Genomic DNA, 17,646 nt, shown 5'->3' on the forward strand with positions numbered 1-17,646 from the left:
CCTATAAGCATGGCTCTAGGCAAAATCCATTTACTGCCTTATACCAGATATAGACTTGCTACCATTTTTTTAAATGGACCATCTTCTGAAATAAATTGTTTAAAAGGCTAACTGCTGCTGAGTTTGTTGTAATAGCATATTTTTCGTTGCTTTTTTAGAGTTAGTTTCAAGGCTCAGCAGTGAGATCAGTAGAAATAGTTGGAAAAAATAAGATTCTGAAAGGCAGAGAGCCTTTTGATGGCTAGTTGTCTACTTTATGAATATTTAAGGGTTTTTGGTGATGATAGGAGCCAAGAAATTATTTACTGTCATGTAGTGCGTTAAAAATTATCCTTTTTTAAATTGAGTTCCATGCATACTTGGAAGACATTAAGGAACCACTAGGAAAGCAAATACCTGTGGTTGAAAACTGCTCTTGGTCACAGCCTGTAGGTCAGCCAAACTACAAGGCATGGCAGAAGACAAGAATGTAGCACAGGGCTCAAATGCAGGGTAGACTTGTCAGGAAAGGTGGTCTCCAATGGTCTCCAGTGTTTCAACAGGAGCTGATTTCTCTGCCCTGTTTAATTTGCACTACCAATGATAGTGAGACTAGAAGTTTCTAGCATGGGAACAGTAATGATCAGTTGCCCTATAGTCTGGATTAAATAATTCCACATTTCCAGCATTTGACAAATGGCTTGGTCACTCCATGTGGAGTAATCTCCACCTCTTTAAAAAATAGTTTTATTAAAACACTCAAGCCCCCATATATATGATATGAACTAAAACTAATTCAGAGCTGTTTTCTTGAGCAGAGAAGTTTGCTGTCTTTTAAGAGGCTCAAACAATAGTACTAGGTATGAACTCACACACTGACTGTTTTGCCTTTTTTTTGCTCTAAGTTATTGTCCCAGAAAAATTCAGCTACATATGGTAAGCTAGCAAAAATTACCGGAAGGGAAATTGGATATTATCGGTGATGCTTGAACTGCTTTTGACTTGTGTTAAGAGTCAGGGTAAGGAAAAGAAAGTACCCTTGGGAACTGGGAATTTTAAAATGAGGCAGTTTTATTCTGCTGTTCAGATACAAGGGGACACTGTTCTTCCTGAGTTTGAAAATTCACTTTGAATTCCAGTAAATGATGGCATTTTATTGGTTATGAGTGAAAACAAATACTCTATTTAGAAAAATAGAGGAAGAGGCTGAAAGCTTGTCTCATAGTGGGCAGGGTTGTGGAGAAATTTCTCTTAGCTAATGATGGGACTTTATGTGCTAAATTTTGTCTGAATATGAAAATATAAGTATTCATAAAAATTATTTTTATAAAATTTAAAAAAATTTGTCTTTCTTTAAGATAATAATGCATTCGTAATTCTTAATTTGAGTAAAATCCTAATGAAATGAAGGACATTCAGTGAGATGGAAAAGTTAATGGCCTGGATGAAGACTGTGTTTCTTCTAGTAGTGAAGGCACAGGAGAAGCTATTTGTGAATCATGCAAATAGGGAGCAGAAGCAGAGCTAGCCTCGCTGGATGTAATGAACTGTTACTAGTGAATTAATGTAACAACAGTTAGAATATTTCAGTATGCAGTGGGTGGCTTGAAATCTGTTTGTTTGAAGCCATAGGACAATATGAGTTTAAAAAATAATTATCTTGCTGCTCAAAACAAGGGCCTGTATTCACTGTATATTTGACAGGATGTAGAAGGGGATACTGTTTCATTTTTGACAGGTAACTTGTGATTTCTCTCTCTGCTTTACTCCCTCTATCCTTTTTTTCCTTCTCTTTTCTTCTTTGTGCAAAGAGAAGGAATCAAGGAATCTCAGGTTTAGACTTGAGGCTTTACAGTCTTGTTTTCTTTCCTTCAACAGAGAACATACAGAGCTATGTATGACTACAGTGCTCAAGATGAAGATGAAGTTTCCTTCAGGGATGGTGATTATATCATCAATGTGCAACCAATTGATGATGGCTGGATGTATGGTACTGTTCAGAGAACTGGGAAAACAGGAATGCTTCCAGCAAATTATATTGAGTTTGTTAACTAATTTTTGTCTCTTGTCCTTTGAGCTTTATTATGATTTACTTAAAATTAACCTTTTAGAAAAAAAAAATCAGAAGAATCTTTTAAGAGTTCATGATCATTACTTTATCACTGCTATAACAGTTTGCATTCTCACTCAGAATCCATTTTAGAGTCCTTTAAAGAAATGATAAATAATCCACAAGAAGCTCAGAGCTTTGAAAACAGCATTGCTTATAATAGTGCTCTCTCAAAGTGACAAAACATATATGGAAGCCTGATGCTGCCAGTCCTATAAAAACTTTGGTCAATTAACTGTAAAGAGGTAATGCCTTTTCCTTACACCTCAAAGATGTTATAACCATAAAATTGATTCACTTCTTATGGCACTCTGAAGTCACAGGAGGTTAACACACTGAGTTTGAACACATCTACAAATTATTAGGGAAATATTTAATATTTAAGCAGTTAGCTTCCTAATAAAAATTAATATGTTGAGTAGATAATTCAGTCATTTGAAATAAAGACAAGTAACATGCCAGTAAAAAAAATCCAATAAAACTCCCCACTGCCCAGCAGCCTTACAGTAAATATGTCCATTTTGACAACAAAAATTTCCTCACTCTTGCATATCCACATTTATTCTTGTATTACCCATTTTTTTCTTATTTCCAAGTGATCTATTAGCTTTGCTTCCATCATAATCCATCAATTAAATCCAGGTCTAGATTCATGGTTCTTCAGTATCTTTTCCGCAGGAGATCCCTTGCAAAGACTATCTAAAGTAGAAAACCTGTCAGCTCTTCTGTTTCCTTGTAATAATACTTAACATTTAAATAGAAACTTTCATTAGGGCAACGTACAACCAGTACTCCATGTTAGCTCCTTGACCTTTGCCTGTAGTGCTGTAAATAAACACCCACGTGCAGTCCCCAGAGCCTGCAGTCACATCCCCTTCTCACCACAGGTAACTCGCTTTATGGCTGCTTTGCTGATGAGCTGATGTCCCTCCCCTGCTGCAAAACACTTGTGCCTCCATCGAGCAGTGGAGGAGAGCTCTGGTTCTTGTAGTGCATTTCAGATCAATTGCCTGTTGCTTCAGTTTGCTCCCAAATTCCTGGTGATCCAACAGTGGGTTGTACGCTTGCCAAATGATTAATGATGGAGAAGAATTATGTTCTCTTTTAGTGACTTAATCTTTCTCATAACTGACATTGAAGGGAAAGCTAACTAAGCAAAATCCAACATGCCCTATGCCATCATGTTTCAGTTTAGCCATCTGTGGAAAACAGTAAGAATATTCTGCTGACAAACCTTCACATGTGCTATTTGGTGTCTCTTAACTTAGAGCCAGAACTCAGAGATCTGGGTCTCAGTCTGTGAAGCTGGGAGAGGATCTAACAGCTGGTGACACAGTCGATCACTATGAGGGATTTTGTAAGCAGGCTTGGGTCACAGGCAACTTGTTTTTGCTTTGACTGGGTGCTGCATTCCCTCACAGGGAGAAATCGTGGAAGGAAGGACAAAAGAGTTAAAGATTCATGTGAGAAATTATTTATGTGAATGCAGAAATGTGTAAGGAAGAAAATGTTTTTCTGATGAAATAATTTGTGGAGTTCAGCCATGTGCTAAGGAGGTTAACTTTGGAGTAGCCCTCAGAATATTGAGTCTGCACTGGCTTTCTTTAATTTCTAAAATTTTTAAAGTGGAATTATATATAGAACTTTTAGACAATTTTGTACTTCTCATCTCACATAGCAGGAAACCCTGCAATAACTATTTAAGAATTAAATAAGGAAGGCAGTATGGATTTGTTATGTCAACTGAAAGTTGTCAATGCAAATCCCTGTAAATTCTATTTTTGCATACAGTTTTTGCATACAATTTCCAAAGAATTGGTAAGCTTATGCAATTTTATTTTGGGTCTTGCTAACACAGGGATGATACCAGCTGCCAAGCAGAATGGAATGACTGCATTAAAAAAGAAATGTAAAAATGTCTGTGACTGTGGAATTACCTGTGCTTTCTTGTCAGCAGCCTAATTTCAAGGCTAAAGCTGCCCAGGAGTATCCAACTTCAAGAAATGTGTTTTAAAAGTAGAATTCCTTGACTGTAAATATGTAATTCGTATAGTTGACTGCTGTGATTTAAAGTTCTTGCAGGTTTTACATAAGGAACTGCTCTTGCAGCAGACCCTTGTGCATTACTGGTTACACCCACATGAAATCAGCAAGTCAAATGGTGTTTTTAAATCTGATGTGGTATGCTGAGCTAGAAGCTCTGAAACAAGCAGTTTTGCTTCTGTGCTGGTTTTCATCACTGGCCATCAACAGCGAGGAGAGGAATTCCATCTTCTGCTGGCTGGCAGATTTTTCAGATGATGCCTGAGGCACAGCTGGCTGTCACTTGCTGCTGTGCTGCTCTATTAGCTGTGCAATGCTGACAACAATAAAAACAGGGTGTCAGTTTGCTAACCAAATATGAATAAAAAAGAAATATAGAGAATATCTATATGGCATCAAGTTGCAATTTTTAGTGACTTATGAAACAGAGAGTCTCCACCTATAAATACACAGTCATTCTTCCTAAATGGGGAGACAGCTTGCAGTGTTGAATACTTTATATATAGAAGTAAATCAGAAAATGAACATTTGGTGACATTAGAGAGCTAGGTTATGCTGAACAATAGAAATAAAATTTCCTTTATGAATTTTGAATAATCATTAGCCTGGCAGAGCAGCTAAAGCAATTTGCAAAAAATAAAAGGTCAAGAAAACAAAACAGTATGTGAATTGTATTTCTCTTGAGAATGGTATGTCAGCAGAATTATTAAGATCTGGTTTAAGTTACTTATTCTTGTAGTCAACTTTTTTTATCATATATGCTTAGAAGTTAATATTTCTATGGAATGGTTCCTGCTTTTTGATATAAAACAAACTTTAGTGTGATTTTTGCAGCTTTGTTCTGAGCAATGCAATCAAAGGCCCAAAATTATCAGAATGCAATTATATTTTTTTTTTATAAGAACTAAAATTTGTAAGGCAAAGAGAGTAAGTCATGAACTAAATTTAGCCAGCACATGTTTTTCAAAGCATATGTTGGAGACTGTTACATGCAGTGTGATATAGGGGTGAAAAGATGCTACATGCTGTCTTGTCACCTTTAAAGTTTATATTCATTTTTAGCACAGCATGATCCCCTCACTGTTCTTTCTTCCTGTAGTCAACATTTTTCTGGGGAAAGGAAAGGGCTTTTAAGGACTTGAATTTCTCAAGCTGTTCCAAAGTTCAGGTTGGATGTCCACATGTTCCCATTATAGAAATAACAAATTCTGTAAAGAATGCTTTAATTCTTGCTAACACAAGTATAAATGTAGAACACAACATAGAGCATATTCATGCATACATACAAGAACAAATGGGTGCCTTGCTTTTCATTACTCTTTCTTGCTTGGCTATCTTCATTTTTTAAACAAAGCTACATACAGGTACTGCAGTTGTAATTTTTCATTATGGAACATTAGCATTTAGTCTTGATGAAACAGGGTTTTCTTGATTACATTTGACATACAATAAACTACTTCAGCAGACTGGGATTTGACAGAGAATAACCTCCCATGGATTATGTTTTTGACAAATGTGTCCCTGCCGAGTGTTTCTTGGGGATGTGGAAGGTCTCCAATACCTGGGAAAGGTAATAATTCTAGTTTTTATTGTACAGTGACTGCATGTCATCTTGTACAATGAAAAAAAATTGCAAATACAGAGGTCTTTGGCAGAAGGTGGTACAGGGTATAAAATCATAGATTTTTATTAAGTTAATTAATATTCCATTTAAAATATAGAATATGCTTTAGTTAGTAAATGTTTAAATAATATACTGACACAGACAGAAGATGCTGTTGAAAGAAGTCCTCCAAACTGATGTGCTGGCAAATGCAAAGTACTAGTGAGCTGTAGAAGATTAAACCATTTTGCAATGCTTTAGTGATTTTCTCCAGCTTTATGCCATAGGAACCCCATCTCTCCTTTGGAAAGAAAACCTGAAAGCTCTATTTCCTAAACTGCCTGCACTACAACAGTATATTCAAAGGAATTTCATATGCTTCTTGTGTCTGATAAATAGAATTTGCATATTGTACTTCAGTTGTAATCCAGTTGTTGTTGACATTTGTTTAATTATTATTATTTTAGGGGGGAAAATAAGCTATACTGTAGCATTTCAATTGTGTATTTAATATTACTATTAGAAAATGCTAGACCATTGGAAGACAGCAATGACTGTATTGACATTGATTAGCATGATGTGGAAAATCTCTCAGCTGTTGGTTTTTGCAGTGTGATATAAAGAGCAAAAATGAACCGCTGTGCAGTTTGGCTTATGTTTGCTTTAAAGTGTGTAAAGTTTTAGTTATTTTGCAAAACTGTACTGTATTTGAGGGTATACAGTTATGAAGGTAACAATTGTTTTTTCAAAGGACAGATAAACTTACTCTTGGATCATATGATGTATCATCTTAATTTGGCTTTTGTTATGCAGAAAGTTAACACCAGCTATTAAAATATATTTTAGTAGAAATGCTTTAATTCCTGTTTCTTCCTCTACACTGTGAATATTTAAGCTTTGGTGGACTAGAGCAACATCATGCTGCCCAAAGTACTAACCTATGCAACCTAGTTCACATTTTAGTTGATGTCACAGTGGATGTAACATAACAATTTATTTTGCATAACATTAAACTTCATTCAAATAAAATATTAAACCCAGCACTATGTATGTATTATATTCATAAACAACACTCCATAAAGCCACCATACTCATTAGTATAAGCTCTCAAAGAGGGATATTGCTTTAACTAAGGAAGCTTTGAATTTTCAGTCTTAAGTAGAATATTTAGCATTATTTGTCAAGCTTGACCCCAGAAAACAGTTTCCTAAACCACTGTTTTATTTCAGACATGCCCCCTCCTTAAAAGATTTGCCTTTTTCAGTTTGCATTTGTAACCCTTCAACAGAACACCAAGTTTCATTCCATGACCCTTGGTTTGTTTAAATAAGCAAATAGAGCAATTGAAGGAGATCCACTGTTTTCATTGATACTGGTTTGCTTGTCTTTGAATGGGAATTTGGTTAGGTGTGCTCTCAGTGCAGCACTAATAAAAAAGATTGCATTGCTGGCTTCTTTAAGACAATTTTATATACAAATGCCGTCTTTATTCATTTACACAAGTAAATTATTTTTAAAACATTGTAAGAAAGTTTAAGTTAAAATAAATTCCAGAAGTATTTTGGAACTCCTCTGCCTGTAGTTGAAGAAGATTATTATGCTTAGGGACATGTTTTATTTATTTGAGTGTTAAGTGTATGCTACTGTGGACTGCATTAGAATTTTTATATTCTTGTCAAGTGTTGGTTTGAAGAAGGCTGTTAACAATGTATGAGGACAAATGGCGGCCACAAATGGAGCTGATTAGTTCCTCCTAGGTAAGTGACATGCAGTTGCTACCACACTAATTTCTACTTAAGAAATGTGTTAGCATTTCATATGAAATTTAATTGGTTACAGAGTTGTGATTCCATGTTCTGTAGTGCTTTTATATATTGAAATGCTGCCAGTATAGAAATATCCAATCTCTATGTATACTGTAGCAAACAGCAGTTTTTCAAAAAGATCAAGATTTAAGAGCTGCCAAAATGGACTTTAAGCACTTGGAACGTGTTTTATTTGAAAAACCCTCCATAATTTGCTGGAGGTACTGAAGTACTTTCCTGTCTTAGTAGTCCCATAGAATATAATTATCAAAAGTAGCTGTATACTGGCACATGAAATTCTCATGGAAACCCTCCATGGGTTTGTGCATTGGACAATTCAAGAGTTTGTAGCTATCAATGCTTTTAGGTTGCCTCTGTCTCAGAACTGGGCTTTTGATTTTCTTTGGTGTGTTAATTAGCAAGAATAAACTAATGTACCATGGAGTTCTCTGTACTGAGGGAATAGCAGCCCAGTGCATGACCACCACCTTCTCTTCCTTCTCCTACTCACACCAACAAGCCCAACCATGTTTCCAATACTGTTTTGCTGTGACTACCTCTCATCTTCCCATGAAGCTACCTGTGGGACACATTAAATTGATATCACCAAATGAGACAGATTTTTTTTTCTTTCAAATGATTTATTTTATCATCATTCTTGCGGTGATTCTGTTTATTGCACAACCTTGAAAACAGTAATATTGGCATAAGGAAAGAAGTAGTATGAAATGGGTGGAAGACATGGCTGAAGTGAAGTCATAGATTTCTTATTCAGATTTTGCTGCAGAGGTTAATACAAGTCAACCATGTGACTGAGGGCACCATCTGAACAACTAACCTGCAAGCTGAGCAGTGGCCTGTGGATATGCTTGGCCTGTCTGTGTGTGTGTCTGTGCTGTAGTATGAGAAATACTCTAGGGTAGTACGCAGATACATCCTCCAGTTTTTGAGCAATTAGTTGGAATCCCAAGAGCAGCCCACCAATTGGCATATGGCAATAAAGACATATTTATCCTTTGAGAAAATGAGATCGCAGTACAGAGGAAACAAAGTGTCAATGGGTTTGACCTACATATTTTTGTGCCCAGCAGTAAGGAAATCCTTTGTGTGCAGTCGGAAGACTAAGCCCCATGGCACTGCAGCAAGCTCCTAACTCTGAACTGTGTTTAGTACCAGAATGAGATGATGTGCCACAGAGCTCACCTGTTCCACAGATTTGATACTGCACGAGATGCTACTTGCTGGGCATTGTGCTTAACAATGACAGCAGAAACTGGAGATTATATTTATGCACTACATCCTGAAAAGATCCTAAGAATTCCTTGATTTTACATATTTTAGGTTTGGTTTCTTTCTCAGTTGCCTGCTGTTGATAAAGTCTACATATGGATTCTCTTATGGATTCTCTTATTCATATGGATTCTCTATTCTCTTGCTGGCTTGTGGCTTTGACCGCTTGTGTCTACAAAAAGAGATCTGCAGGTTTTAACATCTGTATCTTAAAATATTGCTTGATGCATAAATATTCATTTTCAATGTTTTCACAAACAACTCTCAGGTTTTGTGATTGTTCTTTGATTCAAGCTGTAATTTTTCTGTGGTTTTCCTCCTCCTCCATCTTTCTTCTCTTGACATGCTTACAGCCTGTGTTGCTTATACAGCACCTTTTCCAGGACCCAAAGGAGATATTTTTAATGGGATTCTCAAGGCACTGACAAGACTTTAAATTGCTTGGAAAATGCTGGTGTTATCTCCCCATTAAATTCTCCCTCCCCCTGCAGCTGTACACTGGCTTCACTGTCCTTCTTTGGCTTTTGCCTCCTCTTCCTTCAGTCAAGGAAGAGGAGGCAAAAGGCCATCCTCTGACATCTCTGTCATCGAACCACATAGGCTTGGGGCCCCTCCAGGCAGGCCTTCAGACCACTCTCTGGCCTTCACAGTTTCTGCATTCAGATTTGGAACTTCAGTGTGGCTCACCTACCTGTTCTCCTGTCAAGACCTTTGAGTAGAACTCAAAGAATATTAACCTGTGCCTATTTAACCCCAAGCAGTGTTACATTTCTGCTGGCTCAGCAATGAGCAGTTCTCTCTGAAGAGTCCTCTTGACTGTGCCCTGTAGGGCACCTGTGGCTGCTTCTTAAATAAGCTGCTGATTTCAGGAAAGAGAGAGATTGCATTTTTTGCTGTCTTATCAATACCTAAATCAGTTCTTCTTCATTCTCTTCTTCAAAGGATTAGCATGTTTTTTATGTTATCCCTGATTTTGGGTTGAACTCTTGATTCAGAAGTCATTCTGTCTCCCTCAGTGTTAGAGTGAAGGGCTCATACCCTGTCAATGCAGTCTGTTGCTCAGTGTAGAAGCTGTGTTGGATAGGCACTATCCTGCTCACCAGAACCTTTCAGTTCCTAGCACTGCTTGTTTTGTATTCATCAGATAGGATCTCTGTGAGATGTGACTATCTGTACCAAACCACAGCCTTTCTATAAATAAATATGTCATTATAAAATAAACACTTTTTCTGATTTACAGCTCCTCTGACTCAAGATGACATTGACATCCTCCAATTTTGTAGCTTGTACCGACATTAGGAAACATGCATCTAAAATGCATTAGATGAATTATGCTCTAAGGGACTGTTTAGGCAGCCCTTGATGACTGCAGCTATTATACAGTGTGGATATCTCAAGTTAAATGGGATAAGTGGCAGATCAGGTCTTGCTGGCAAGTGGTTTAACTGAGAAACAGGTTTATGCGTTTATATGAGTGACCTAGCTATTCAAGAGACTGTCATTTTCATTTCTACTCCAGCAGTTCAAAACAAATACAAGAATTAAATGACAATTATTCATGGTTAACTAGTTAGCTGTGCAGCTTAAACAATTCCTTGATCAATATGGAAATAAAGTTAATCAGAAAGTTTTGGCAAACCACATGCAAGGTGGAGCTAGGCATTTGTTTGGTGGAGCATGATGTTCAGCATGCTTACATTTCTAACCACTATTTTCCCTTTTTCTAAATTTATTAAAAATAGTGAGAAAGATCTGCCCCTTACAGCATGACTAGCATGCTATTAGAGAAATTAATCATCAATGGAAGAATAGATTCAAGAGCGATGTAATGCCTTGGAAGACAATTTTTTGCACTTAAGCTTTCAAATCTTAAAGTAACCAAAATATTAACTGTGCTCTCTTGCATTTTCTTTCACCCCCTAAATCCCACTAAAATGGTTTTGCTCTGCTCTGTATTCAGCATTGCAGTCCCTGTAGCAGTTACCTTTGTGAGATGGGAAAAAGACCACAAATATTGGAGTACTTCAAGTGACTTTCTGTTTCTATGATTTTTTTCATTGCTATGCTAAGTAACACCTGCAAAATATCCTTCATTCCAAGGCTCTTTATTTCACCCTAAAGAAACATATTGCACAAATGACATACTCCCTGTTCAAATGCCACTGGCCATGGTGCTCTGTTGCACATCTGTGGTTATTATGAGAGGGAGGAATTGTGCTACAATGGCAACAGCAAAAATCTCAATATTAGCACAAGCATCTAGCAAAGACTCCTCTGAGATCTTTCTCAACTTGTCACTCCTTTAAAAATAGTAGCCATCACTACAGTACCAGTGTTGTGTGAGATTAGTAAAATTATAACTTTGCAACTTGGTTTATTGGAAAATGCTATAAAGTTAACACAACTGCAGCTGTTGGTTTTAAATGCTGATCTGTCTTGTTGTTGCTTGTGGTTTTGTTGGTATTGTTTTTATTTCAGCTTATGGTATGATGACTAAGCCAGAAGGACACGTTAGGTCCTCTAATTTGAGAGCTTTCTGCCATTCTACAGATGCATGTTTTCTTATTTTAAGCCTTTTTTTTCCCAGCACTTTCTCAGAGATCAAGAATATGAACAGGACTTACTCAGCCTCCTACAAGAAGGCCAGAACTGTAATCTGAACTACTGTAAAATGAGTCCAAACAAGGACATGGGTGCTGGTCACAATCAAATTTTTTCTCCTACAAGTTGATCCATGAAGCACACACACTCTTGTGCCCCCCTAGTTTTTCCTTCTCTAAGTACTGCTGCTTTAGAGACCATATGTTTTAAAGTTAATTGAATCACTTTTTGAGGGAGTTAAAGAAGAGATTTTTTTGCATATTATTGCAACATGCAATGATCACCATCATAGAGATTCTGCAACTGGATCAGAACTTCACAGCTAAAGAAGGTAGGTGGAACAAGATTACTTAGTCTGTGCTTTAGTGTATTTAAAAAGCTTTTTTTCATTTAAATTCTGTACAAATATGCAGTGAAGGGTTCTGTACAGGATGAAACAGCTTTATATAGCTTCAGAAATGGTGTGAAACCATGGATCATATCAGAATAAAGGGACCTTGTTTCTTAGTCCAGACTCTGGTAACTTTATCTGCTCTATTTCTTGTCTGTATCATGCTATGGGGTTCAGCTAGGGCAAAAACAAGGTTGAAGAGGCAGATTTTATAATATATTTAGATTCAGAACCAGGAAAATGAGATACAAGTGGGTTTTTCAAATTACAGCTGAAATCTGAGTCTGATTAAAGAGTGATGTTGGAAATTTCACTGAACATTTTAACACTCCAGTGTGCTCTATGAAATCAGTCATCATTCTTTAATGAATTTAATGTAAATAGTGAAATGCTTACTGAATTTGGGATTATAAGATCTTGTTTGCACTTAAACCAAGTATCAAACAACTAGGCTAGAGCTATGCTGACTTTTAATCCATCTCTTTAGTTTAAGGACTATTTAATTAAGCTGTGTGAAATGGGACATCATCAGTGAAATGGATATCAGTTCTGAGTTCTTGGGCAAGATACTTATTCAAAATTGCTTTGGTGGTGAGAACAAACAAATTCTGGATGAGGACTCGAGTCACTGGATGACTAAATCAGTCATGCTCTGAAAGATCATCTCTTTTTGATTTTTTATGGTAGTATCTGAGATACACCCTCTCAGCAAAAGTTCAGGGCTGTTAACATGAGCGGGCATTGATGAGTGCCTGCGCTATCCTTGGTGAGGGGCTTCAGCTTGGAGATATTTAAGACCTTGTTTTGGCTTCAGCATTTTCTACCTGCTGTCAAGAAAATTTGAAGGGATGATATATAGCATGTAGCTTTGTCTCAGTACTTATGACACATCATGGGTCATATTTACATGATGTTGTGTGGAATGGGAATGCTCATGTTGGCCTTGAACAGATAGGAAATCCTCAAGCAGAAATGGGATGCCTGGAAAAGGTGAGGGCCAAATCCTAGTTTTTAACCTTTGTTAAGGGCTTAGTACTCCTCACAAAGCTCTGAGGAAGTAACATTTTACCACTGATGTGCTGGTGTTACCTCACCTCTATCGCATAAGCAGGTCTCAAGTCCAAACCTTTTCAGGGCAAGTCACTCTGGTGAGGGCACCTTCTGCAAAATGTGCAGTTCAGCCCTGCCATTCAGCATGGACTCAATACCCACAGATTTCTGAGCTCTCCTTTTGTTGTTCCTTCTAGTTTAATGCATATTTTGTCTCAACCATAGCTGTGGCAGGAGGGAGACAGGAACATGTTACTTTGGAGGTGGGAGTGCAGCAATGGAGGCAGTGTTGCCAGTGTGCCAGGAGGGAATACAGACCCAGGGGAGGGAGGAGGAGCTGCTGAGCCAGAGGTACCCCAGAGGTGCCAGGGCTGTGATGGATTGCATTTGCTGGGAGCTGAGTCCTGCCACTTACTCCTGCACATGGCCCGTAGGAAGGAGCCATTGATATTCAAGCACTATTTCTCATAGGTGGATATATGAGTGCTTGTGATGAATATTTTTCACATTCTCCAGTCCACCTACAAAGCCTGGAGGAACAGAAGAAACATTCCTGAATTTGGGATTTTCTTCAAATCAAATTATGCTCAAAAGCATTTAATGCCTTCCTTGACCAACCATTTTCCAGGTTTTTGTCATGAAAACCAGCCTTCATAGTTTACTTACTTTCTTGTTGCAGGGCAGAACAAGCTTCTCATGTTTCTTTTTTTGTCTGGGCAATTTTCTCAATTTTCTGCTGATGAGAGCAAAGGTCTCTTTGCGTGGTGCAGTGAAGACATTCAGGAACTACCACTGGCCACAGTAATTTGCTGCAATCCTACTGAGATACATATGATTGATAGCTATGAACCTATTCCCATTTTTCTAAATCTCTCTACATTTTTAGAAGAAAAACGTCCAATACCTGAGATGGAGATATAAAGCAATATCTCTTTTTTTTTTTTGGTCATACACTGAAAAAGAAGATGAGGAGCAAAATAACTGCATGTGAGGTTTTAATACAGCCCTTCAGGGCTCGGTGAACTGTAGTTGATTAGCAAGAGAAAAGGCAGTCATGTAAAACTGGCACAAGGGGGCAGGTGTGCACCACTCAAGAGTCTTCATAGTTTGTGTTTCTGAATGATCGCAATTAGCTGCAGGACACAGAATGGTAACTCTCTTGTTATGGGCATAAAGGGCTATTTTAATTGTGTTGTAAGAAAAATTGTGCTCTATATTTAATTAGAATGAAACCTCACATTTCTACATAAAATCAAAAGGGCTTAACAAAAGAAATGGTTTACAAAATTTGATTTCCAGTATGGATCAATAGCAGAGACAACTGGGGAATAAAGATGTGTTTCACTAATTCTTTTTACTGGATCAGATGAGATGAGCCATTCAATTATCATAATTCAAGACATGAAATTTACACATATTGGGACCATATTGTTGTCGTGCTTAAAGGTGTCCTAGTACTCAAAATTTCGGATGTGCTCTGTGAACAGTGATAATTACAGTGGTGGTGCATATGGTAGAGTCTTAGGAGTTCATAGAGTTAAAAGTGTGTACAAAATGCTAGATATGACTGCACAAAAAAAGCCAGTGCAGGAGGCACAGTCAAAGAAGAGCTGCAGTAAGAGATGCTATAGCAGCAGAAGTTTCATTGTGCTCTTAAGACAAATTAATTTGCTGTAGAGACAACTACTCATGCAGTGGCAGCATTTTCCTCCCCAAGCCTCTCCTTGCAGTGGCATATTCTGCATCTTTATTACTTGATCTGTTCCACATTTCATCCACAGTGAAGTAATATTTTTATACTTTTTTAATATTAAAATACAAAACTCAAGTGTAGAGATAAAGGCAGTAAATTTATTTAATGTGATTCCATTAAAATTACTTTCTATTGCTGTCTGGACTTGGACTAACATAGGCTTTGTTACTCCAGCAGTGCCAGCTTCATAACTGTCTTCTATTTAGAGACATCTGAAATTTTTCAGTACACAAGACATGGGGATGAAGCTTTGCAAGAATAGGTGTTTAAGGAGACCTTCACTGTGTCTGAGCTGAAATGAATGGAATTAATATAAGAAAATAAGCTATTAACACATTTACATGTATAGAGTAGGAATTTGCAATTTTGTGTTATCTGTGGGACTTTATTTTTCTGTGGAAGAAAAAGACACTCAATACTGTTAAAAATCTGACTGTTTTATTGTTGTAATACCATTGTGTCAGTAGATGATTAATACTTGCCTCAAAGCAGTGGGGGCTCAGTTCAGCTGCAGACAATGCAAGGTTGAGTAACTGATGCTTCCCTGCTGCCTTTCATATATCCAGGCACATTTCTCACCTCAGTTGGATTGCTCCAGGTCAAAAATGAGGATGTTTCTTTCCAAACTGTTGACATCTGACTGTCAGAGGCATCCCTGACTGATGTTCCCTAAATATTTGATTTCTTCATTTTACCTACCTGTATTATGGACGTGGTAAAGCAGTTCCTTTGCCTGTATATGGACACTTTCTGCATGAGCATAGCTTGAATCTCTTCCACAGTTGCCAAATTCATTATTTTCTTAAAAATTTATTCATTCATATACCAGTTGCAAATTATTTTAGTTCTTTGAATTTAATCCATTTCTTCTTTGTTTCTCTCGTTGTCTAAATTGTGTGCAAGGATTAAGAAAGCTTCAGCAGAGGCAGTGAAAGGGGGACAATCCACTTCTGCAGGGCTAGCTGGGGTCCATGACTGCCATGGAAATAAGAGTCTGGGCAACATCTCCTCCATCAGGCACTACCAAGACTTGACTTTTGCTCCTCTTGGGCCTCTGTAGGAAACCTGCTCCTCATAGCTCCCTGATGATGATTGAAGCATTTGGGATGGCTCAAACCCAGGCCAGTGTGGAAGTCTAGATGTGGCTGTGTGGTGTCACCTTTCTTAGTAGAACCAAAGACTGGCTCCAGACCTTGGGAATAGGCCTCTTCCTCCCCACTTTTGGTGTAGCACCATGCAGGCTTTTCTCCTTTATTTTCGAGTGGTCACTAGGTGGTTGGTGGCCATGAATGCCCTTTTCCAAGCTTTGAATGTAGGTACTACAATTACTTACAAGGAATTGCCACAGCCTTAAATTTTCAAAAGTAGTTGCTTGTGGTTCGTTAAATTCCTTAGTTATGTCCCTGGCTCCTTAACCTGAATATTGCTGGAATCCAATTTTAAACATTTTTTTCTCTGCATTCTTTTTTACAGCCATAATAACTATTTATTCCTATATAATTTTACTAGTAAGTGTTCCAAAACTGCTTCTATATTCGTCTCCCTCCACAGACAACAGTTTATCTAATGAGTTCTGACTATAGAACTGCTGGATTCTTCTATTGTGTTTTGTGAATATAATAAAGAAGAGAGCAGAAGGTATGAGAGCTTAAGTTTAATTCCATATTTTTAATTTTGTTTATAGCTAGGTCATTGACAAGATGTTATGGAGACACTATGATTAAAATGCAAAAATGTATTACTGAAAGCAAGAAGACTGGGCACCTAAATAAAGCTATTTAGCATGTCATAATCTTTCAAATGCCAGTTACCTCCTGTGTAAGCCTGGAATAAAAGTGTTTTGCTGCAGGGTCCAATCCCACAGGAAATGTGTTAACATTAGAAAAATAATCTTAAATGTTGTACAGTATTTACACATTATGATCGAGACCACAGCCAAGTACTTCGATGAAGACTTGATTTATTGTCTGTGAAGAGGAAGTGTCTATCATTAAACCAATTTCCCTGGTTCATCTTTTACCTCTAGTTGGTTTTATTTCTGATTTTTGTTGTTGCTGTTTGTTAACCTACATTTGACAAGACAGCTAGTTTCAGCCAGATTGATCATCTCTGTCATGGCATATTGTACAAGTTATTTCTGACCTCAGAAAACATGGAAAAATGCTATTTCCTAAATTTTAGTGACAGATTTCTGATAAACATTACTGTATTTACTGAATGTTTGTAAAGCATCAAATTATGTTCCACTAATGACTGTTTAATGCTGAAGTTCAGCACATCTCACAGCTGGGCATTAGCTAATGAACACAAGATGGTCTATATATAATAGCTGTTTATCCTCTCACGAAAAAAATCCCAAGTTTTATCCCAGAAAGCCTGGGTGAAGCTTTTAAGCCAGACAGTTTTACAGACATGTTGTCATTCCTCAAATTAAGAGTATTTCTCCACTGCCTGTCCATGCTCTAGGAACTATGAATGGTGACTCACTGAAGAGCCACCTTCTGTGGCTGGTTTGTTCAAAGGCCCCTGCACAGAGCAATACTCTGCCATGCATAAAACCAGCTCATTGAAATTTTGCACATGCTCTTAAAATACATTTTAGAACTGGAGGAGTATTGTTCCTTGTGTCCTGAATGAGTTTGTGTTGGTGTCATTATTTTCTTTTTAAGAATTCAAATTATTTTTTATTTCCATAATAATTTATTACTTTCAATGGAGAGGTCACCAATTTTGTTGGTATACAATTATGAAATGCTAGGTAGGGTCCAGGTTGTGGCACAGACCACCTCTTTCTTGTAGAGAGTTGGGCTGTTAAGGTCCTTATTACACTGGAATTGCTGCTGCTTCTCAAGGGAGCTTGTTGGCATATTTTCTTAAGCTACAAATAATTCTTAGAGATTTTTCTGAGTTTTGCTTAAATAGTTATCTCTGATGGTGTTACAAGTTATGCTATGAGAAGTTTGTATACACAAAAACTTGCAGATTTTTTTCCCGAAGATTTTGGTGATTATTTCTCCTGTT

The 17,646-nt window shown here is 37.4% G+C and overlaps 1 protein-coding gene across 2 annotated transcripts in view; it reads left to right on the forward strand.

Moving 5' to 3' along the window:
* NEBL (nebulette) overlaps positions 1–6,775 on the forward strand; it is a 244,546-nt gene extending 237,771 nt beyond the window's left edge. For both annotated transcript variants that reach the window (XM_036379158.2, XM_036379157.2), the window contains one exon: positions 1,858–6,775. In XM_036379158.2, the coding sequence (XP_036235051.1) occupies positions 1,858–2,034 (177 nt within the window). In that variant the 3' untranslated portion in view covers positions 2,035–6,775. The remainder of the gene's footprint in view (positions 1–1,857) is intronic.
* The last annotated feature ends 10,871 nt before the right edge of the window (positions 6,776–17,646 follow it).

This window comes from Molothrus ater, chromosome 1, assembly GCF_012460135.2.
Source record: "Molothrus ater isolate BHLD 08-10-18 breed brown headed cowbird chromosome 1, BPBGC_Mater_1.1, whole genome shotgun sequence".
Taxonomy (NCBI): Eukaryota; Metazoa; Chordata; class Aves; order Passeriformes; family Icteridae; genus Molothrus; species Molothrus ater.